This window comes from Ceratotherium simum, chromosome 3 (assembly GCF_057802395.1).
Source record: "Ceratotherium simum simum isolate JZ-2026a chromosome 3, ASM5780239v1, whole genome shotgun sequence".
Classification (NCBI taxonomy): Eukaryota; Metazoa; Chordata; class Mammalia; order Perissodactyla; family Rhinocerotidae; genus Ceratotherium; species Ceratotherium simum.
In genome coordinates this window covers 77584196-77606508 of record NC_141902.1, presented here as the reverse complement: position 1 = coordinate 77606508, position 22313 = coordinate 77584196, and the positions used below count along the sequence as shown (strand labels likewise).

The following is a 22313-nucleotide window of genomic DNA, read 5'->3' as shown; positions in this document are numbered from 1 at the left end:
CTTTAGTATTTTGGTGGTGAACATGATGTAGTCCATGCAGAAATAGAAGTACAATGATGTACACCTGAAATTTTTGCAATGTTATAAACCAATGTTACTGCAATAAAAAAAAAAAAAATAAATAAATAAATTATAAAAAAAAAAAAAAAAAAAAAACACCTTCCTTTAACAATATATTATTTTTTAAAAAGTCATATACCCAGGTAATGCACATGCGGGAAATGTGAAGTAAATTACTGAAATAACCTCCACTGGGGTTGCAAAGTATCTGGGATTCTTCTGGAAACTTGCTGTCGCTTCGAGACATCCGGCCTTCCCAGAAAGGAAAGTTTAGCCAGATGAGAAGGGAAGGCAGCTGACAGGCAGCATCTGCCACGAAGCCCAAGTCCAGGAGGTGCATCCTGGTGGGGCTCTCAGCCTTTCTAGAATGGGAACTGGCTTTCTTCCTTTTGTCCAGAACCCAAATCCCTTCCCTTTCCCTGCTCCACAAAAAGCCCCCAAGTCATAGAAGGACATTAGGGGACCTCTTGGCCTACATGTAAACAACACAGCAGTTTCTAATAGTTCCGTTCCAGCCGGATAAGTTAATTTGGTCTGGGAGCTCTCTGGCCAGGGACCAGTTCTAAAGAGCTCTTCTGAACAACACGAGCATACTGTTGGTACACTGGACTAGTAAATGTAATCCAACAGCAGGCTCCCTCACATTTTTAATACTGTTTAAAGGATGGATCCAGATCTCTCACAAAAGGAATTGGCTATTTGTAAACGATGTGGACTGAGTCGTATCCGGTCAGGTGCCCTGGTGTGTTGAGCTGCCTCGTGACCATGCTGAGAAGCCAGGGCCTTCCACGTGGCCCATGGCTGGATCTCAGGCTCTTAACCATGGCACATCTGTCACATGAGGGTGGGGCAGGGGTGACTGAAATTCAAGGAGACAGAACACACCACCGGTTTTTGATAATACCTATGAATTACACTGCCTAGTTTTGAAGGTTTTCCTCTGGTATTACAATGGATGTTTTTATTCTCAGTTTGCCTTTTTTTTTTTTTTTTTTTAAACCTGGCAGAGAGCATGAGAAAGATAGAATATTTTGCATAGCCAGTTTTGGAAATTTCTGGTTAGCTGTAATAACATTAAAAAATTAAAAAACAAACACGAATTTACTTTATGCCTCCTTGGCTTCTTGTGTGTATGGGTTTGGTTTCTGAATGCACAGTTAAGAGTTTTCAAGGTTGGCCGTCCTCGACCTTCTTAGAGGGAGGAGTGAGGGCAGTAGCCAAAGAGTGACCATGAAGCAATCCTTCCTGTGACCTCACAGCTTTGGATGGCAAAGCAATCGCTCAGCATGACATGAAGAATCAGTCCAAAGAGCTGCCACAAACCCTCTCGATGAGAGATTTTTAAAAACTACTTTTTGTTGTTGTTGTTCTGAGTAACAAAAGAAACTCCAGTAATATGAGGGACGTGGATGTTAGTAATTACCCCACATTGAAAGTATCGTTCAGCATGAAAAGTAAAACTTCCAAAAAATTTCTTAAAAGATTTTATTTAATAAATAATTTTGATTAAGGAACCACTTATGCAAAACTTGAATAAATTACTGAAAACTCCACGTGCTGTGGAGTAATTAAAAACAAAAAGGAATTACTCACAGGAGATATACTCAAATTAGTTTATTATAATTCTTCAAACAAGTAAAAAACCTCCCCTCCTCTTATTAGTATTTTTTTGCTGCTCTTTATGTCAGGGAGAAAAGTATCCTTTCTGGAGAAGGAGAAGCTGGCTCCAATGAAGAGATGGGCTACCTCCTGCATTTTCTGAGGACCCACTCACAGCAAAGCTGGGCACTGTCTCCTTTCTTTCTTTCTTAGGATTATCATAGGCTATTCTAAGGCTCTCATAGGTTTTAAAGTATTCTTTTGCTAGTGAGGATTTTACCCACCTTATCTGTATTTCTTGGTAACAAGATCTCTCCTTAGTGAGCCAGGTTTAACTCCTCAGTGTCCTTGGCCAAGAATGGTAATCTCCAGAGGTAATCTTGGAAGGAAGAGGCTGCATATTGCTGCTCAATACAGGGTAGCTAAGGGCACATTTTTTTTTTCCTCAAAAAATGTAGGAGGCACCAAAAAAGGGACGGCTCAGGGATGGGGCTGCCCCCTCAATGCGTTATGGAGCCACCGGCAGGGTTATCCCTGCCCTGTGGAGTGGACCCCAGTGGGCGTGGCGCCCCTTTACCTGGCTGGACCCAGACAGATGCGGGTGGGGGTGGCGGTGAGCTTCCTTCCCGGCTTCCCTCAGCCCCTTCCCCTTGGAAAGAGACGCAGGCCGGGTTTCAAAGCAGCCTAGTGGGGGGCTTACACAGTGACCAGAGGGTCAATTCCTCGTCTCTCTCCTGGGACACCGATGATCACTTCCTAGGGGGCCTCCGGCGACAGTACACTGTGGAAGTGTCTTCAAAGGAGAAACGTGAGCAGGCTGTCATGTTTGCTCATATATGGGCAACTCCAAAAAGTGAGTTCAGACCTTGGTTTCTAGACCCAAGGTGTCTTTGGGAAGCTCCTGTCACCTGAGCTGCCCGGCACCTGGATCGATCACTACACCTCACCGCGCGCTGCGAGGTAGGTTGTCCGGTGCCCATCCTACGGACGCCTGCGGCTTTGATGGCAGTGTGAATGCCGGGGCTGTGGGAGAAGGTTTTGCTCATGAGCTCGAGCTGTGTATTCCTAAAAGGCCACAGTGACCACCAGGGCGTCAGCAGTCGGCAGAGTGCGTCCTCTCCTCCAAAGACTGGGGAGGGGAAGCAGGTGGGGGCCCGCAGCAGAGCCGCCACCGCATTCGGGGCCGCGTTTGCTTCTAAACTCTGGGTGGTACCGATTGCACACATGTGACCGCTAAATGGAAGAGGTCAGTCGCTAGATTAGGGAAAAGCAGCAAAATTAAATAAAAGAAGGAAAGAAAAAGCATGTAAAACACTCCCTTCTAAAAACAAAGGGCTGCAAATTTCTTTATTTCTCTTATTGAGGAACAAAAATACTCTTGCAATGGCTATTGAGTTTCCACAGGTACGAGGCAGATGCTAGCTAGCACACCCACTTCCAACAGTATGACTTGTTTCCTATCCGTCTACTACCTGAGTGGCGTCAGTGTAGGTTCAGGCACCATTAGGAACGTTTGACCAAACACGTACACAGCACTGACAGAGGAGTCGCCGGCCTTCCGGTTGACCAGGGCATGTAAAAAAGACACCGACAGAATGGAAAAGAAATCCTTTATGGTAAAAGCTCGCGCGCGGCGCGCTCAGGGCCGGGCCCCGCGCGCCTCGCGCCGCCGCCGCAGCTCCTCGCGGTAGCAGTACGAGCAGTAGTGCTCGGTCTCGGCGCGCCCGTAGAACGCGCAGTTCTCGCGCTGGCAGCGCCGCTGCGCCGGGCCCGGGCCGCCGCGGCCGCACTCACCGTTCGAGCGCGCGGCCGGCGCGTCGGCGTCGGCGAACTCCAGGCCGTCGCGCGCGGCGCCGAAGCCGTTACTGTAGGTCTGCGACTTGTGGTCGGCCGCTCCCGCCGCCCCCGCCGCCGCCGCGCCGGGCAGGGCGCCCGGGACGGCACGCGCCAGCGACTCGACCGTGTTGACGGTGCGCAGGGCGGCGGCGCGCGCTGGGCTGTAGCTCTGCGACGACAGGGAGCGGTTCTGCTGCGGGTACGTGGCGCACGGCCGCAGCGCGCCCACGGCCGGCGCGCACGCCTCGTCCCGAGCGCCCGCCGCCTGCACGTGGATGACGCTCTGGCGCGCCGGCGCCGGTGGGCTGCGGCCGGGGACCGGTCCGCTTTGGCCCGCGCGCCGCGCGCCGCCGCTGGGGCCCGGGAGGCCGCGCCGCCCGCCGCCGCCCGCGCTGCCCGCGTGCCCGCCGCCGGCCCCGGGCTCGGGCGCTCCTTGAGCTTGAGCACCAGCTGCGTGGGCGGTCCGGCCGGCGGGGCCCCGGCGAGGCGCGCTCGGGGCCCGGCGCGCCCTCGGCCTCCGGCCTGCGCGGCGGCCGCTTGGCCGTGGAGGCGGCGGCGGCATCGCGGCGCCGCTGCTCCTGCTCCGCGCTGAAGCGCTCCTGCGCGCTGGTCAGGTAGTAACCGATCATCTCCTCGTGGAACTGGTGCCGGTGGCTGGTGAGCAGCAGGCCGGCGAAGATGAACTTGCGCTCGCCCTGCATGGCGGCGCGCAGGATGTTGAGGCTCAGCTTGACGTCCGTGCTGTACTTCCAGGCGTCGCTCCGCGGCCCGCCGCCCTTGTCGGCCGGCGACGCTCCCGCCGCCTTGTCCGTGGGCGACGGCGTGGTCTTTTCCGAGGGCGACGTGCTCGCCGACGCGCCCGACTCCTCCTTGCTGCCCTTGCGCGACTTGGCCTTCTTCTCTTTGCCGCGCTCGGGCCCATCGCCGTTCTTGCCGTTGGCGGAGTTGGCGCGGCCCATCTTGCCGTGCACCAGGCCGCCGAGGCCGCCCATGTTTTTCTTCAGCTTGATGCCCAGCGTCTTGCTGAAGCTGCCCAGCTTGTTGGCCACGGAGTCCGCGCGGGTCTTGTCCTTCTCCTTGCGCTGCTTCTCCTTCTCCTTGTCTTTCCCGTTCTTGCCATTATTGCTGTTGGAATTGCTGCACACCGAGTCGCGGTCCGAGTCCAGCGAGTCGGCCAGGGACTGCACGTCCTCCCCCGCGGAGGCTGTTGGGGACTCCGGCTGCGCCAGAGGGGCCTGTAGGGGGAGAGCAAGGGCGGGAAACAAAGGACGTAAGAGAAGAGCTGGCCCTACACGAGACCGATGAAACACCCTATCTCCCATCCCCCCACGTGTTGCTAGGTTGGGGCCCTCAGGCCTCATCATCTCAGTCCTGATTGCCTTTTTGGTGAACTCAGGTTGCTGGCAGACTGGAACCCTGAGACAGGGAGTATGGGCAAGGTACAGATACCCACCTGGCTTTGAGCCCCCGAGTCTCCGCTCATTTTAGAATTACCATGTCCAGACTCTGGCCTTCCGTCCCCAGCGAGGCTGCTGCCTGACCAGACACAGGTTCCAGGCTGGCCTCTTCATAGAGGCAGAGGCTTTCAGGTGAGCATGACACTTCACCTGCACCTGTCGGGTGTCTCTCCTACAAAGGTATCTCACCTATTCACTCCAAGCAGGGGGTAGACACTTTGCCCTCAGAACGTCATTATTTGGGTCTTGGAACAAACACCTCCTCGATTCAGTGACGACCACGGACTTTACTCTAGGGGTTCCTTTCTCACATTGGCCGTGTGGATTCCAAAATGGAGAAGAATTCTGAAATAGGACCTGAGCTCAGCAGGAAAGATGTTACCATTCCCAGAGAAGGCCTCCTGAATTGGGCGGTGGGGAGGACTGTGGGAGCATGTCTGTGAACACTGTGGCAAAGGCCCACTGTCAGCTAGTCAGCAGGGCAAGGCCATACTGGAACATGGCCAGGGTCAGTGCAGGGCTAGGTGGAGAGCTGAGAAAGGAGACGAGAGGGTGCAGAGGGTGGACGACACCTACTGCTGCTCTGAGGAGGTTCCTTCCTGGGGGAGGAGAGAGAATTCTGACAGAGCATCACTGGGACCTCACCCAGCAGCTGGGTCTGGCAGGAACTGGTGCTCATGCCTGACCGGGCTTTCCTGGCCTTTAGAGGAGGAGCCCAGGGGGAAGACCCATTGTTCCCCAACTTTATTTTTGGGCCCCCCTCCCCAGGCAGGTCCCAGAGAGGGGTGAAACTCCTGCAACCAGGTCATCCAGAAGCAAGGGTGGGTAGAACCAGCCCTCACCACCTTACAGTCTGAAATTCCTTTCTTCCCCTTCCCACCTTGTCCTGGGTCTGGAAGGAGCTAGAGATCTGAAACCAGTTAGGAACATGAGAGGGCAGATGTTCAGGGATTTGGCTCAGGGAAGGGAGGTGTGCTTGGTGCTGCCTGTTAGAGACAGTGCAGAGGCCTGGCTCCAGTGCTCTCCAGCTGGAAGGGCTCTTGCCAGGGTTGTCTGCTCAGGGCCCTGCATCTGATGTGGAGGCCACCAAGGGCTGGCATGGGGTCCTGCTCATTGCAAGGCAGAGCTGTGTCCTAGCCCAAGAGCCTCCTGATTCTAGACCTAGAGCTGCTGCCTTCCCACCCCAGCAGCATGGTGGCATGCTCCAGGCAGTTCAGGCAGGTCAATGTGGAGGTTTAGAGGCAGGACTTGGGAGCCAGTCTGACACCGAGGACTGTCACTTGTGCCATCAGTAAAATGGAGTGTCACTGCCTGCCTGGTGCAGCCCTATGAAGAGTAAATATAAGTCCAGGCAGAAGCATGAGAGCACTCAGAGCAGTGCCCTTGTGTTGTGGGTCCTGATTGTGTGCCAGGCACCACCCTGTTGCTCTCCTCACATCACTCCTTTAATATGCCTTCTGCCAATACTTCATGGCTGAGTAAGCTGATGTCTGAGGAGGACCAATCATTTGTAAACATTTTTTAAAAAAATAAATCTCTTTGCCTGGGAGTTCACTACTGAGATCACAGAAACATGAATCAGGCAGATACTTAGAGTGATCCTTCTCAGCATCTGGAAGCTGAGACGGCACAGACCCTCCCTGGGGGAGGTGTCCTTATGCCTTTCGGGAAGGAGGGGGCGCTGAGGAATACGCTCTCGGTTCCCTGGCTTTTGCAAGGACCCACACAGAGTTTATAATTAATTCCGCTCCACGGCTGCACATCGTGTTCCGATCTCCGCAGAGAGAGTTTTATGTTGTGACTTGCCTACGGTTTGTTATTCTGAGTGGGTGTGTTTATTCCTCTCCTTCTGGAGAAAATAAGGGGACCCAAAAATCCCCTAGCTGGAGCGCGCCTATGTACAGACACGCAAGCACACACGCACGCAGCAGGCATGCAAGCGCGCACACAGACACCAGGGAAACCCGAGCTGCTTCAAGCCAGAGCCAGGGTGGCCAGGCCGCGTGCACGGCTGGGGCGCGGGCATGGGGGCCCCCCCGGGCTGCGGGCGCGGCAGAGTGTTTGGGAGGATGGACCTCAGCCCGCCCGGCGGGCGCCGAGTGAGCCGCCACGCCCCACGTCGGGTTCCGGCGCACGCCTGGCTCACCCTGGTCTCGGAGGGGATCCGGATCCACGTCACATTCATATAACTGTGCAGAAGGTTCAGCTTGGCTTCTAGTGACAGGATCAGGCTGGCGAGAGAGGAACACCAAGTGAAACGCGCCCCAGCTGGCCCGCGCCCGCCTGCCCGCAGGCAAGCAGCTGTCCCAGGAGCAGGGGCGTCCCAGCCCCTCCCCAGAAAGCCAACCACAGCCGGGCCTGTAGGACGCTGGGGGAGGGGGCACAGGGAGGGTCTTACTGGGCCAGCCGGGCGTTATCGTTGTCGTCCTTCCCCCACTCCCAGTCCTTCCCAGGGTCCACCGCAAAGTGCAGAGGCAGCAGCTTGTGCTCTGAATCGGTCAGGGGGATCACGGCTGGAACAGAAGAGAGACACGCGGTGCCAGGTGGCCCACCAGCGGGCTGGGAGGCTCAAAGACCCTGCACCCCCCAGGAGGACAGGAAAGAGAATTCCAAGACCAGGTGTCTCGTGATTGAGGAATCCGAATGGAGATACATACACAGAACATCTGTGCCAGCAGGAGCATTAAGACCATAGGTTTCAAAACACTACTGATAGTTTAAAAAATATATTTATTGTGGGCATTGAAGAACAGTTGGAGACATCACTTGGACTCTGTGAAAGATTTGGGTCCCTTAGAACGCAGGTACCCCTATGGGCAGCAGACAAAAAAGCTATTACTGCTTCTGTTATTTCTGAGGAAGGACCCACTGGGCTCAGCACACTGTGCAAGGTCACCTCTTGGGTGGCCTGGGGCCAGGCCCTCCCCTCTCCTCCCACAGCAGGGCTGAGTGTGCAGGTGAGGGACTGAGGGCTGCCTGTCATCTGCTTATTTGTGGTTTCATTCCACAAGTCTGTATTAGTGGAGGACCATGGACCTCTGGCGCCTGCCCACGGGGGGCTCACATTCTCTGCTGGGATGGGATAAGCAGGTAGCAAGCACCTCATCATGTCAGGTAGTGATAAGTGCCCTGGCTCAGGGGAAGGGTGGATGCCTTTGTAGGGTGGGCAGGAAAGCCTGTGAGGAGGAAACATGTAGGTGGAGATTGCAGAGGGGAGAGACAAGCCCCTCATTTCATGGAGGTACTGACTCATCACAAACCCTCCTGAGTGAAACACAGCCCCGGGGGGCAGTCCTGGCCCACCCCAGAAAGGCTGGGGCTGAGCGGGGTGTTTACAGGCTTGTCTGGGATCTGCTAGGAGTTTCTGAGCTGCTGCAGGACCCAGGGAGAACAGCTCCCTTTTTGACACAGCCGACTCCTGTTGTCAGGGAGGAGGAGCAGGAAGAAGGGGAGGCAGTGTCCCCAATTCTGCCTTCTGAGCAGCAGTCTCCCTGTGGGGGCCCACTTAGCCCCCCTGCAGGCCCCACTCAGAGTCACACCCCAGCAGGGCAGCATAGCCAGGAGCTCTGGCCAGGCCAGCGGCTTTGTTTGCTGGAGCCCAGCTTCCTGGCGTCCTGCCCGTGGCTGGCTGGTGGGGAGAGAAAGGAGTGCTGCATGGGGACCCGGCCACCCAAACGCTGGGGACGGCCACACATGAGTGCAGGGCAGGGAGTTACACTCAGACTCTGCTGGGGCCTCCACCAGGGGCTCTTGACTCTGTGGTCCCACCAGCCTGGGAAGCAGATGTGGTGGGCTTCCCTTATAGATGGGGAAGTGGGCTGAGAGCTGACAGTTGTGGGGCAGGAGGGCCCCTGTTTCAGGCCCATTCCTTGCCCCACTCCAATGCAAATCACCGCACACAACAGGAGTGCCTCTCTGCTGCTCCCACCCTGCTGGCCAGATGGTGCCTGGCCCTGATGGAGGCACGCGGTGCCTCTCGCAGGCTGCTTTCCTCTGGCACCAAGAGCCCTGTCTTTAGGGGCAGTGAGCCCCCAGGTGCCACTCCACTCTGCTGGGGGCCTTGCTCCTATTCTGGGTCTGCCTCCTCCTCTCTCCGCCACCTCCAGGTGCTGGCCATAAGCTGGGTGTCATTTCCCCATGATTCATGGCCAGGGTGTCATGGCAAGAACAAAAAGGCAAATAATAAAATCTAAGATTTAATGCCATTAATAGTTGATTTTCTAATAAGTTGGAAAAATTGATTCAATGCTGCCCTCTAGTGTTGCTGAAGAGAAAATGTGGGCACAAATAATCCCCCCTCCTCCCATAAAAGGGAAACACAGCATTGCTCCAAGTCTTTCATTTTTAATCTGGCTGGGGACTGGGCGGCACTGTGCTCTGGTTTGGGAGGTCAGGGGCAGCTCTGTCTGCCTTGGCTGAAAGCCGCTGGGTTCTGCCTTGATGTGGCCATGACACACAGGCCATCCTTCCATGGCTGAGCTGCAGGGTAGACACACCCAGGGAGGGCTGCAGGGCTGGCTCAGGACAGGCTTCCTTTGGGCTATGCGCGGGAGCCTGTCCCCTAGTTCCATGAGTCACCGCGCCAACAGAGAGAGGGTTGGCCCGGTTTCCTACCCATAGGGTGGGGGCGGGGCAGTAGAGGCTCCCTCCATAGACACTGCTAGGGCAGCTCACCTCCCTGGAGTGCTTGGTAAAAGTGCCAATTCCAGGCCCCCACACAGATGGCCAAGCCAGAGTGTCCAGGAAAAGGACCCAAGGACTATATTTTAAATAAGCATCCCCCATGGTTCTTAAAGTCAGGCAAGTCAGGAAACTATTGTTCTAGAACAATAATCTGTTAGAAGCAGTTTCTGTGGGTGCAACTTGAGCAATTTCGGGTCTGGCTGTCCACTCCCTTCCCCTTCCTAGAGGGATGCTGTGGGGAGGCATCTGCCCAGCTCCAGGAACATTTCCTAGCCCCCAGCATTAGGAGGGAACAGGTGCCTAGTTGCACCGGTGGGATGTGGGATGTGAGCAGAAGCGCTGTGAGAAGTGCTAGGTGATGTGGTTGGGGGTAGGCGGGACTCCTCCCCCACACCTCTCCCCATCATGGTGCCTGCTGAAGATGGCGGGGCCACAAGACCACAGCAGGGGGCTCCTGACTCCCCACTTGGAGAGGATCTGCCTGCCAATCAGGAACGCCTGTTTTAGACTTTATTTGCGTGAGAACCAAACTTCTGTTGTGTTAAACCACTATGATTTTTGTTTATTTGTTTCAGATAAGCCAACTAAAGTAGGAAAGCCCCATGCCCCCTCAGCCTTACCTCCTTTCCACAGGGCTCCTGGATTCCTACCCTCAACAGCTGGCTGGAACTGACTCCCTGGACTGTCCCCGCTCCACTGAGGGAAGAATGGAACCACCTGAAGGAGCTAGAGCTTGACGACCCAGCAGGGGCCTGGCAGGCTCGCAGCCTGGATCTTGGTGGGGTGAAGGCCAGGAACTGAGAGGCTCTGGGGGCTGAAGGAAGGCATGCTGTCTGCAGAGGGGACAGCTGTGGCCCGTGAGTGAGGGCTGGGGCCGCAGGGCCCAAGAGCCTGACCCATAGCTGCACAGGCCAGGGAGACCTTGAGAACAGGTCCTCCTGTGAGCATCAGTTACTGTGGACGCCTCTGCCTCTCAGTTGACACATTTACTTTTCCCTGTTGGAAACGTGCCTCCCCCAGTGAGAGGTGTAGTGATGTGGCCGCTTGCCCTCTGGTGGCACATGTCAAGAACAGCAAATGCTTTTCAAAATAAGCCTGCAAACTTTTTTTTTTTTTCCTCTTTGAAAAAGCTCTCTCTTATCTTTTAACCTAGAAACTTATAGGCACCATCTCAAACTAGCCTTTCAGTACTTATTTTCCAGGAAAGAATGGAGACTTCTGGTTTCTGTTTGGGATGTAAAAAGCTGGGAGAGCAGCGTCCCATTATAACAACAATAAGCCAGACAAACTGCAGATTCACAACTGTCCTTTAACCCATCAGAGAGCTGAAGTCACAGGGCAACTGGCTAGCCAAAAATCTAACGAAATACAGGTGCTTGAGGAGAGATGACATGAGCTTAATGGGGCAGCCCCAGTGGGACCCCACTAAGAAGAATTCAGCTACAATTAACAAACTGGTAAAAGAAGGGTATAGCCTACGAAAGAATATAGAACTCTGGGGCCCACAGATATAAGGGAAATTCACATGCACTTGCAGGCCCTCTTCCACGGGACCTAACCTGGTGCTCACAAAAAGACTGGCAAGAACTCTGAGGAAGTATCTGCACAGATCTTTCCCATCTATAGTAAGGAAGAAATTGCAGAGGGCAGGGCAACACACACTGTGGCCTTAGGGCACTGGAGTCTTTCTCCAATAAAGGCTGGGGTAGGGGGAGGAAATAGGGAATAAACTTCTTTTCCCCTGGGGGAGGGGCGGGAATATGTGCTGAGCCCAGAACGACAGCTGGGGGAGGTCACCCCCTCCCCTCAGGTCCAGGGACACAGTGTCTGCCTAAGACAGAGGCTTAATCAGAATAATAGAAACATTACCCTTCCCGGCTCCCCCTCCCACACCCAGGCTAGCAAGCTGTGAGTCACAGCAGGCTACTGCTAGAAAGGGGACAAGAGTTTGGAGAGAGAACTTCGCCAAGGTGCAGCACAAGGGGTGTAGCAGACAGTGAGAAAAACCAGCCCACCATAAACGCAAAGATACGACTAGAGGAATGTGAAGGTTGAGTGCACTAAGGGTAACCAGAGCAGCAACAAAATCAAAGCCCAGCTCAAGTCCCAACTAGACTGATCCAAACCCCATACCAAAGACCTGGCAAAAAGGAAGGCATGCTTAGTTCCAGGAATCAAAACGATGTACTACTCAAGATGGCTGCCTTCAACAAAAAACTTTCAGAATAAGAAAAGACAAGAAAAAACTAACACTGACAAGAGACAAAGCAGTTGACAGAACAAGACTCAGATATGACACAGGTGTTGAAGCTATCAGATGTGGAATTTAAAATAACTGATTAATAAGTTGAAGACTGTAATAGAAAAGGTAGATACCATGCAGGATTTGATGGTTAATGTCAGCAGAGAGAAGAAATCTAAAAGAAAGAGTCAAATGGAAATGCTAGAAATGAAAAAACAATACAGATAAAGAATGACTTTGAGGGCCTGATCTGTAGACTTTACACAGCTGAGGAAAAAATCTGTGAACCTCAAGGTAGGTCAATAGAAATTTCCCAAATTGAAACACAAAGAGAAAAAAGAGTGTGGATGGAGCAGAACAGAACACCCAAGAGTTATGGGGCAATATCAGACAGCCTAAGATATGTGTAAGTGTAATTCCAGAAGGAAAAGAGAGAGAGAACAAAACAAAAGGATATTTAAGTAAATAATGGCTGACATTATTTACTTAAATATTTTCAAAATGAATGACAAACCCCACCACAGATCCAAGAAGCTAAGAAAAAACCAAGCAGGAGAAACAACAACAACAAATCCCTACACAGTCATGTGCTGTATAATGAGGTTTAGGTCAATGATGGACCACATATACATTGGTGGTCCCATAAGATTAGAACCATATAGCCTAGGTGTGTAGTAGGCTATACCATTTAGGTTTGTGTAAGTACTCTATGATGTTTGTACAAAGACGAAATCACCTAACAATGCATTTCTCAGAATATATCCTTGTTGTTAAGCAACACATGACTGTACATAGCATATTCAAACTGCTAAAAACCAAAGATAAAGAGAAACTCTTGAAGGCAGCCAGAGGAAAAAGACACATTATATACAGAGAAACAAAGACAAGAATGTGGCAGACTTTTCATGATAAAACAGGTAAGCCAGAAGACAATGGAGTGACGTCTTTACAGTGCTGAAAGAAAAAACTGCTAATCCAGAATTCTATACCCAGCAAAAATATCTCTGAAACATGAAGGAGACATAAAGACTTTCTCAAACACACACACACACACACACACACACACACACACACACACACACAAAAGAGAAAACTCATTGTCTACAGACCTGCACTAGGAAATGTTAAAGGAAATTCTTTAAGGGGAAGGAATATGCTACCAGTAGAAACTTGGATTTATACAAAGAAATGAAAAGTGATGGAAATGGAATAAACGAATGTGAAAATAAAATTCATTCTTCCTTTTAATTACTTAAAGAGATAACTGACTGTCTAAGGCAAAGAGAGCAGCAGTGTATTTTGTGTTTATAGCATATGTAAAAGTAAAATGCTTGATAATAATAGCACAAAGGAGGGAGGGAGGGATTGGGAATACATTGTCATTAGATCTTTATACAACATATGAAGTAGAATATTATTTGAAAATAGAATATTATTAATTAAAGATGTTTACTGTAAACCCTAGGGGAAATCACTACAAATTAAAAATAGAGGTATAATAATAAGTCAATAGTGGAGAAAAAATGGAACTATGTAAAAGCTCAATTACCCCAAAAGAAGACAGCAAAAGAGAAAAAAGGAACAAAGAATAGATGGAACAAGTAGAAAAGAGCTAGCAAGAAGACAGATTTCAATCTAACCATACCATTAATACATTAAATGTAAATGGTCAAAACATACCAATTAAAAGACAAAATTGTCAGATTAGATGTAAAAGCAAAACTCAAGTATATAATGATTACAAGAAATTCATTTTAAATATAAAGACACAGATAGATTACAAAATATTCACTAATAAAAAGAAAGCTGGAGTGGCTATATTAATGTCAGACAAAGTAGACTCCATAACAACGACTGCTACCAAAGATATAGAGGAACACAACATAATATATAGGGGTTAATTCTCCAAGAGGACATTACAATCCTACATGTGTGCATGCTCCTAACAAACGAGCTTCAGTGTACATGAAGCAAATACTAACAAAAATGAAAGGAGAAATAGACAAATCCATTATGGTTGCAGACTTTGCCACTTTTAGTAATTGACAGAACAAGTAGAAACAGAATCAGCAAGGATATAGAACACCTGAACTACATCACCAGAGAACGTGAAGTCATTGACATTTATAGAACCCAGCAAGAGCAGAACACACATTCTTTTCAAATACACATGAACTATTCACCAAGATAGGACATATTCTTAGCCAACGTTAGCAAATTTAAAAGAATAGAAATCATAAAAAGTTTGTCAGTGCTTAGGGGAAATTTTATAGCATTAAAATGCCAAAATAGATAAGAAGAAAGGTTCCAAATTTATACTCTAAATTTATGCCTTAAGAAACTAGAAAAAGAATAGCCAATTAAAGCAAGCAAAGAGAGAAGGCGGGAAATAATAAAGATAAAAGCAGAAATCAATGAAACTGAAAACAAAATAGTAGACAAAAATCAATGAAACCAAAAGCTGGTTCTTAGAGAAGATCCATAAAAAACATTGGATTATCCAAATCACTGCCCCCAAATCCATATTTTAAGAAGTTAGGAGAAATGGTAAGTTAGGTTTTTAAATGATTTTAAGTTGTTAATATTCTTGCTAGGCAATACCTGTTTATCATATTCTGAGACCACATTTTAAACTATTGAGCTTGCCATTGTGAGATAATTATAGTCACATGCAGTTGTAAGAAATAATGCAGAGAGATCTTGTGTACCCATCTCCCCAATGCTAACATCTTACATAACTGGAGTAGAGTGTCACAGCCAGGACATAGACCTTGGTATACTCCACTAACTGTATTCAGGTTATAAAGGTTTTCCATGCAGTCAGCTCTGTGTGTGTGTGTGTGTGTGTGTGTGTGTGTGTGTGTATTTAGTTCTATGCAATTTTATCACTTGTGGATTTGTGCAATCCCCTCAATCAAGATGCAGAACAGTTACATCATCCCAAGGGTCCCTTGTTCCACCCTTTCATAAACCTGCCCACCACCCTCCAGCGCACTCTCCCTGTCTCTAATCCCTCTCCACCACTGTGATGGTTAATTTTATGTGTCAACTTGCCTGGGTTAAGGGATGTCCAGATAGCTGGTAAACATTATTTCTGGGTGTGTCTGTGAGGCGTTTCCAGAAGAGATTAGCATTTGAATTGGTAGACTGAGTAAAGCAGATCACCCTCATCAATGTGGGCAGGCATCATCCAATCTGTCTCGGGCTCAAACAGAACAAAAAGGAGGAGGAAGGAGGACTTTGCTCTCTTTCCTTGAGCTGGGACATCCATCTTCTCCTGCACTTGGACATTGTCACTCCTAGTTCTAGGCTTTTGGACTCAGACTGAATTACATCACCAGCTTTCCTCTTTCTTCAGCTTGCAGATGGCAGATGGTGGGACTTCTCAGCATCCATAATTATGTGAACCAATTCCTATAATAAATCTCCTCTTATATATATCTATATGTAGCCTATTGGTTCAGTTTCTCTGGAGAGCCCTGACTAGCAGAACCACTAATCTGTTCTCCATCTCTGTAATTTTGTCATTTCAAGGATGCTACATAACTGGAACCATACAGTATGCAATCTTTTGGGATTGGCTTTCTTCATTCAGCATAATTCCCTTGAGATCCACCCAAGTAATTGCATGTGCCATATTCATTCCTTTTATTGCTGAGCAGGGTTCCATAGTATAGATGTACCACAGTTTGTTGAACCATTCACTCGGGAAAGACATTTGGGTTGTTCCTGGTTTTTGGCTGTTACAAATAAAGCAGCTATAAACGTTTATGTACAGGCTTTGGTGTGAATATAACTTTTCATTTCTCTGGGATAAATACCCAGGAGTACAATTTCTGGGGCATGGTAAGTGATGTTTAGTTTTATAAGAAGCTGCCAAACTGTTTTCCAGAGTGGCTGTACCATTTTACATTCTCACCAGCAATAAATGAGCGATCCAGTTACATTGCATCCTTTCCAGCATTTGGTGTTGTCATTTTTTAAGATCTAAGTCATTCTGACAGGTATGTGGTGATATTTCATTGTGGTTCTAATGTTGACCATCTTTTCATGTGCTTATCTGCCATCTGTATCTCCTCTTTGTTAAAATATCTGTCCATGTCTTTTCCCATTTTCTATTTGGATTGTTTGGGTTTTCTTTACTGTTGAGTTTTGAGAATTCTTTGTATAATTTAGATACAAGTCCTTTGTTGATATGTGGTTTTCAAATATTTTCTCCAGTCTATAGCTTGTCTTTTCTTTTTCTTTCTTTCTTTTTTTTTTTTAAGAGCAGAGGTCCAATTTATCTATTTTTTCTGTTTGGATCATGCTCTTGTACCATGTCTAAGAGCTCTTCATCTAGACCTAGTCCGTAGCTGCCCATTTTACGTTTATTCTATGATTAATTTTGAGTTAATTATTTTTGTATAAATGAGGTTTAGGTATAGATGCTTCTTTTTTTTGCCTATGGATGTCCAATTGCTTCATCATCATTTGTTGAAAAGACTATCCATCCTCCATTGAATTGCTTCTTTGTCAAAGTCAGCTGAGTGTATTTGTGTGGGGTTATTTCTGGGTTCTCTGTCTGTTCCATTGATCCATGTAACTAACCCTCCGTCTGTACTAGGTACTGTGTTAGGAGCTCTATATTCATCACTTAGAATTCCTACACCAGTTACAGGATTCTTGTTCCCACTCTGCAGAAGAGGAAATGAAGGCTCTGGTACATAAGTCACTTGCCCAAGACACAGTTGGGTTGTGATTTAAACACAAGTCTGCCTTATTTCACAATGTGCAGTTTTTTTTTCTTCCACTGCTATGTCACACTGCCTTTCTCTGAATTATCTGAAATTAGTATACTGGGAGCATCTAATCTCATTCATTCATTCAACATTTATTACATGTCTCCCAGGTGTCTTGGTGCTGGAGACACAGAGAGGAGAAAGACAGGACATCGGGCTTCAGGACGTTCAGGATCTGGCCAGTGAAGACCATGAACCCTCCGAAAGGCAGTCTTTGTTGTCCCCCTTTTCTCTCTGCTCCCACCCCACATGGCAGCCGTGGCTCTGGCACCAGTGTCTGCTTAGCCTGATGTAGACTCCTTGGTTGGGCAAGGACTTTGCATCCTTGTGCCTCTGAGAAAAATCAGACTTGTTTAATGAGGGTTTGCTTCATGAAACCTTGAGGCAGCAATGGCAGCCCTTTACCCCCCACTATTGCAAGGGGAGTGGCTAGTTCCTGCTTGAGATGCTGCCCGGGACCTCATGTTCCAGACTGTCCACTGGGTTCTGATTTGGCAATGCTTTCTTTCCCACAGACTTTTTCCCCAGAAAAATGTTCCCAGAGGAAATTCTCTCGGTGGACCTCACGTTATCAGAAGCTGTCCATTTCCTCTGGACATAGATGGTGCTGCCCAGGGATCCCTAAGGAGGCTGGGCTGGGGGTGCTGCTCCAGGGGGTCACCTGCTCAGGCCCATGGCAATCAATGCTGGATGCACTGTGAGGGTGCCATGCTGTGCCTGTCCCCTCCTGTCTAGCATGGTTGCACTGCTGCTGTCATTAAGCTAATTCAAGTACTTAGCACATTAAACCCATGAAGGCGAGTTGTGCTTTCTATGAAAATCAAGTGGATTCCTTAGAGGGCAAGTGGAACTAGGTGTAGGTACGAGGCACTGGTAGATCAAGGGTGGGGCAGTGGGGACAGCCTGCCCCAGTGGCAGGGTTTTATCACCAATATTATTTAGACTTGCAGGGCACAGTGATGATACAAAGCAGACCGACTTTGAATTGATTTTATTGTTGCTTTAAAATCCTCTCTGGACAATGCTCCCCCTTATTGTCTGCCCTGGTATTGGACACTCCCAACTGATGCACGCTGGTACACCACTGCATGCAGGAGGCAGCCAAGAAAGACTGGACATGTTCACCATGAAAGCTGGGAGAGTCTCCATGGAGACTGCTTTGCACATGCTCAGGGCTTTGCTCCGTTTGAAAGAAACCCAAAGTGAAACGGAGGTGGGAGCATTAGAGGAATGATTTCTGCAAAAACCAACAACTAGAAAGACGCCTCCTCCAGGTGACAACAGAAAGGTGTCCAGTGCTTACTACATGCACACTCTACACGGAGTCGACTCACACAATCCCCAGCTGCCTGTGGAGTCTCCACTGTCATTCTCTTCACCTGACAGAAGAGGAAATGGCAGCCCAGAGGTGCTAACTGTCCTGTCCAAAGTTGTCCAGACACTTAGTTACCAAGCCAGGATTTTTTTTTTTTTTTTGTGAGGAAGATCAGCCCTGAGCTAACATCCGATGCCAATCCTTCTCTTTTTTGCTGAGGAAGACTGGCCCTGGGCTAACATCCATGCCCATCTTCCTCTACTTTATATGGGACGCTGCCAAAGCATGGCATGACAAGCCGTGTGACGGTGCGCGCCCAGGATCCGAACCTGCAAACCCCGGGCCAGCGAAGCAGAGCACGCCCGCTTAACTGCTGCACCACCAGGCTGGCCCCCCAAGCCAGGATTTTAACTCAGGCCGTCAGGTTTCAGAGTCTCTGTCCCTCACCCCTGAGCATACAACTGAGGAATAAAGGTCCATGTGTGCTTTCAGTTAAAGTGGTTCAGGTATGTGTGCAACATTTATAAATATACCCCCATACACATATAATTATATATATGTATACACACACATATATATATTAACTTTTTGATTTACTGAGCACTTCTCTCTTATATGCACATTCACAATTCTGCCAAGAATTTCAGCTGGGTCAGTGTCTCTCTGAAGCCCATCTGCCAATCCCAGTGTAAAAAAGCCTGTGAGGTGTAGCAGAAATGAGCACAGGAATGGGGTTCAGGCGGCAGCCCCATGACTGTGGAGTGTGGGGAGGACAAGAGAAGGAGCAGAACTTGGGATGACCTCTGCCCCACTTTCACTAAACCTCGGGGTTTTGTGAAGGTCAAAGGAGATCACATACGGGGAACTTTGGAAAAGGTGAAATAGCACGGTGTGATAAATACCCCTTCTAAGAGGATTTTGCTCTGGAGAGGCCTCTGGAAAATGTCTTGGGAGAGGCAGGAATTGTTGAGGACCGGGGGGCCGGGTAGCAGTCGCCACTGGCCGCCCACCCTGCCTCCTCACTAGTAGACCCCTCACTCTGGGCCATGAGGGTAGGTCAGGGTGGCTCTAAGGCATTCACAGTTGACTCATTTTCCTCTTGCCTATGACTTCTGAGGCAAAGCCTGTGACAAAATCTATCAGCGAGATGTAAGACAAAGTCAGCTGGAGAACTCCTGGGAAAAAGGAACCCAAGGAAGGGCCAGTCTTTCTTCCGACCTCTTCATGTTTTATGTGAGGATATGATGCTTGGAGCTACCACCACCATCCTGACCAATGAGGGACACCTACAGGACAAGAGGCGGCCAGCTGAGGAAAGTGGACAGACAGAAAGGGCCCAGGCTTTTGACAGTGTCAAGCCCCTGAATTAACCAACTGCCGACCACCAGATTTCTCTCTATGAGAGACTACAAACCCCCTTATTCTTTGTGTCATTTTGAGTTGTCTTCTCTTACTTACAGCCCAAATCCTCCTGACATGGAATCTGGTTCCTACAATGTGGCATGTGGAGGGAGGAGGGACACGGAGTGCGAATTCCATTGCTCTGGGGCGGGAAGTCTGTGCCTCTGTGAAGCAAGACCCAAAGGTTCAGGCAAATGGTCACCTGTTGTTTCTGTGGACACAGAGCCCTGCCTACCAAGTCTGCAGGGCTAGGAAAATAGGACAAATGCAGGTGGTTGTACGTGTCGGCTACTGCTTGTGGCTTCCCAGTCATGAGTTACAAGAAAGATGAGCTCATGCTGAAGGTGGCCTGTTGCAAGGCAAGAGGATGAGGGGGTAGATGTGGACTTGCCTCTGCCTGGGGGTCCTGGGCCTCTCCTATACAGCTTCCCTTAGGAATAAAAGGGGCCGTGTCAGATGGTGGTGGTATCCTGCACTCAAGGAAGAGGCCAGCCCCCTGAGGAAGGGGCTGGGCAGAGCAGCAAGGCCACAGGTGGCAGACACAAATTCTCCAGCTTAAAGTTCATATGTAGATGTGCTCTTTGGCTTGGTTAACAGTCTACAGAATAATCCTGCTTTGGTCTGAATGTTTGTGTCCCTCCCAAGTTCATATGTTGATGCCTAATGCCCAGGGTGATGGTTTTAGGAGATGAGGAGATGAATGCCCTTATAAGAGACAGGAGAGAGCTTACTCTCTCTCTCTCTCCACCATGTGAGCACATGAGGGGGTGGCCATCTGCAAACCAGGAAGAGTGCTCTCACCAGACACTAGCTCTGCCGTTTAAGATCTGTTGTTTAAGCCACCCAGTCTCTGGTGTTTTGTTATAGCAGCTCGAATGGACTCACAAAACTGGAAAAAATACAGACCAGAGTTAAGGGAATTGTACTGCCAAACAAACACTCAGGTTAATGAAGTTCAGTCCCTAAGGCAGTCGTTGGGCTCCGAATGCATACCCAAAGTGAGTGCTGACAGGGTGTCCTCGTACATGCATCAAACATAGCCCTGGGGTACGATGACAAGGGGGTCTTCTCAGAGAGCAGAGCCAGGCTGTCATGCTGGCTGACCCAGAGGCTCGCTCCCCACGTCCAGGGGGACAGGACAGGTGCCCTGTGCTTTGCCTCTCTCCCCTCTTCTGAAGGGGTTGATGTACGGCCATGTCGCGCTCCAGCACCACACATCAGTAGCCTGTAGGTCCACAAGGAGCCTGGTGCAGCCTGATGGAGAGACCCACACGTCATGCAGAGATGGGGCTGGGGCCCATTCAGGAGTGGGCGGAGATGGTGGCTAGTGTGCTCCTGGGGCAGTTTTTCCTGCGGCATGGACATCTTGGGGAGTCATGGGGGCGAAGAGGAGCCAGGTGTCTGTACCTGCTGCAGAGCTCAGGAAGGGAGGGGCAGTACTCATCAGGGGGAGGCTGGCATTCAGGCACACTCCTGCTTTCTGTCGCTCCAGGTTCTCGGGGTTACTAGTGAGAGACCCTCAGCTAGTTCTTTCCACATAGGTGACCACAGCCGGCATCTCTTTGGAACTGTGCTTCGGGGCCCTGAGCTGATGGTCCCTGGGGTGGTGCATGAACCAATAGGCAGATGTCTGGTGAATAAATACTCTTTTGGGCATTTAATCAGCAAGACCCAGCTCTCTCATCTCTCATCCCCCTGCAAGCTGAGGATAGAGCTCACAGCCTTGCGGTCCTGCCCATAGCTCCTGGCCATCTTTTCAAGGTGGCCCTTTTCAAGGTTCGTGGGTCAAGAACCAACAATGTCAAAAATGACAGCCTTCGGGGCCAGCCTGGTGGTGCAGCAGTTAGGTTCACATTCTCTGCTTCAGCAACCCAGGGTTCGCAGGTTCAGATCCCGGGTGTGGACCTACGCACTACTTATCAAGCCATGCTGTGGCAGGCGTCCCACATATAATGTAGAGAAAGATGGGCACAGATGTTAGCCCAGGGCCAATCTTCCTCAGCAAAAAGGAGGATTGGCAATGGATGTTAGTTCAGGGCTAATCTTCCTCATCAAAAAAAAAAAAAAGTGACAGCCCTCATCTAATCCCCAGCTTTTGGGGTGCAGGTATCTGAGCTAAAAGTCTGGATGCCCCCCACCCCAGAGACTCTTCCTCTTACCCCATAGGGAGGAGCCTTTGCAGGTGCAGGGCCCACTCCTCAGGGGGCTGCCCTCCGGGAGCTCTGGGTCGAGCAGTAAGGGAATGTGGTCCAATGAGGCTGGCTGCAGACCCCCGGGGAAGCCAGAGCTGGCTCTTCACTCCCATCTTGAGCTTATCTTTCAGTGGCAGTCTGCAAACTTAGAAAGTAGCTGAAAAGAAGGGAGACTAATTGCAAAGACAATGGAAGTAATTTGGGTTTTTTAGGCACTTTCTGGTTTCTAAAGCCTTCTTGCCCACATGAACTTACCTGATTCTTTTTTTTTTTTAATTTTTTTTGCTGAGCAAGCTTCACCCTGCGCTAACAGCTGTTGCCAATCTTCCTCTATATTGTATGTGGGTCACCCCCACAGCATGGCCGCCGATGAGTGATGTAGGTGCATGCCCAGGAACCGAGCCTGGGACACCAAAGCAGATCGCGCTGAAATTAACCACTAGGCCACAGGGCTGGCCCAAACTTATCTGATTCTTACCACAATGTTCCATAACAGGCATTGTTATGTATTTTCTCCATTACTGTATTGTATTCACACAGGTACACAGATGGGCCAATTTGATGGGAATATGATAACAAAGTGATTTTGAGTTAAAATCACTTTATTTTATTTTTTATTTTTTTATTTTTTATTTTTGTGAGGAAGATTAGCCCTGAACTAACATATGTCGCCAATCCTCCTCTTTTTGCTGAGGAAGACTGGCCCTGGGCTAACATCCGTGCCCATCTTCCTCCACTTTATATGGA

General features: G+C 49.6%; 1 protein-coding gene across 1 annotated transcript in view; it reads right to left on the bottom strand.

Annotated features, from left to right (window-relative positions):
- Positions 1–2967: 2967 nt before the first annotated feature.
- The window catches only part of OTUD7A (OTU deubiquitinase 7A), a 394020-nt gene continuing 374674 nt past the window's right edge, over positions 2968–22313 (bottom strand). The window contains 5 exon segments of the mRNA XM_087428823.1: positions 2968–3861; positions 3864–3969; positions 3972–4730; positions 7099–7183; positions 7351–7465. Coding sequence (XP_087284949.1) covers positions 3299–3861; positions 3864–3969; positions 3972–4730; positions 7099–7183; positions 7351–7465 — 1628 coding nt within the window. The 3' untranslated portion in view covers positions 2968–3298.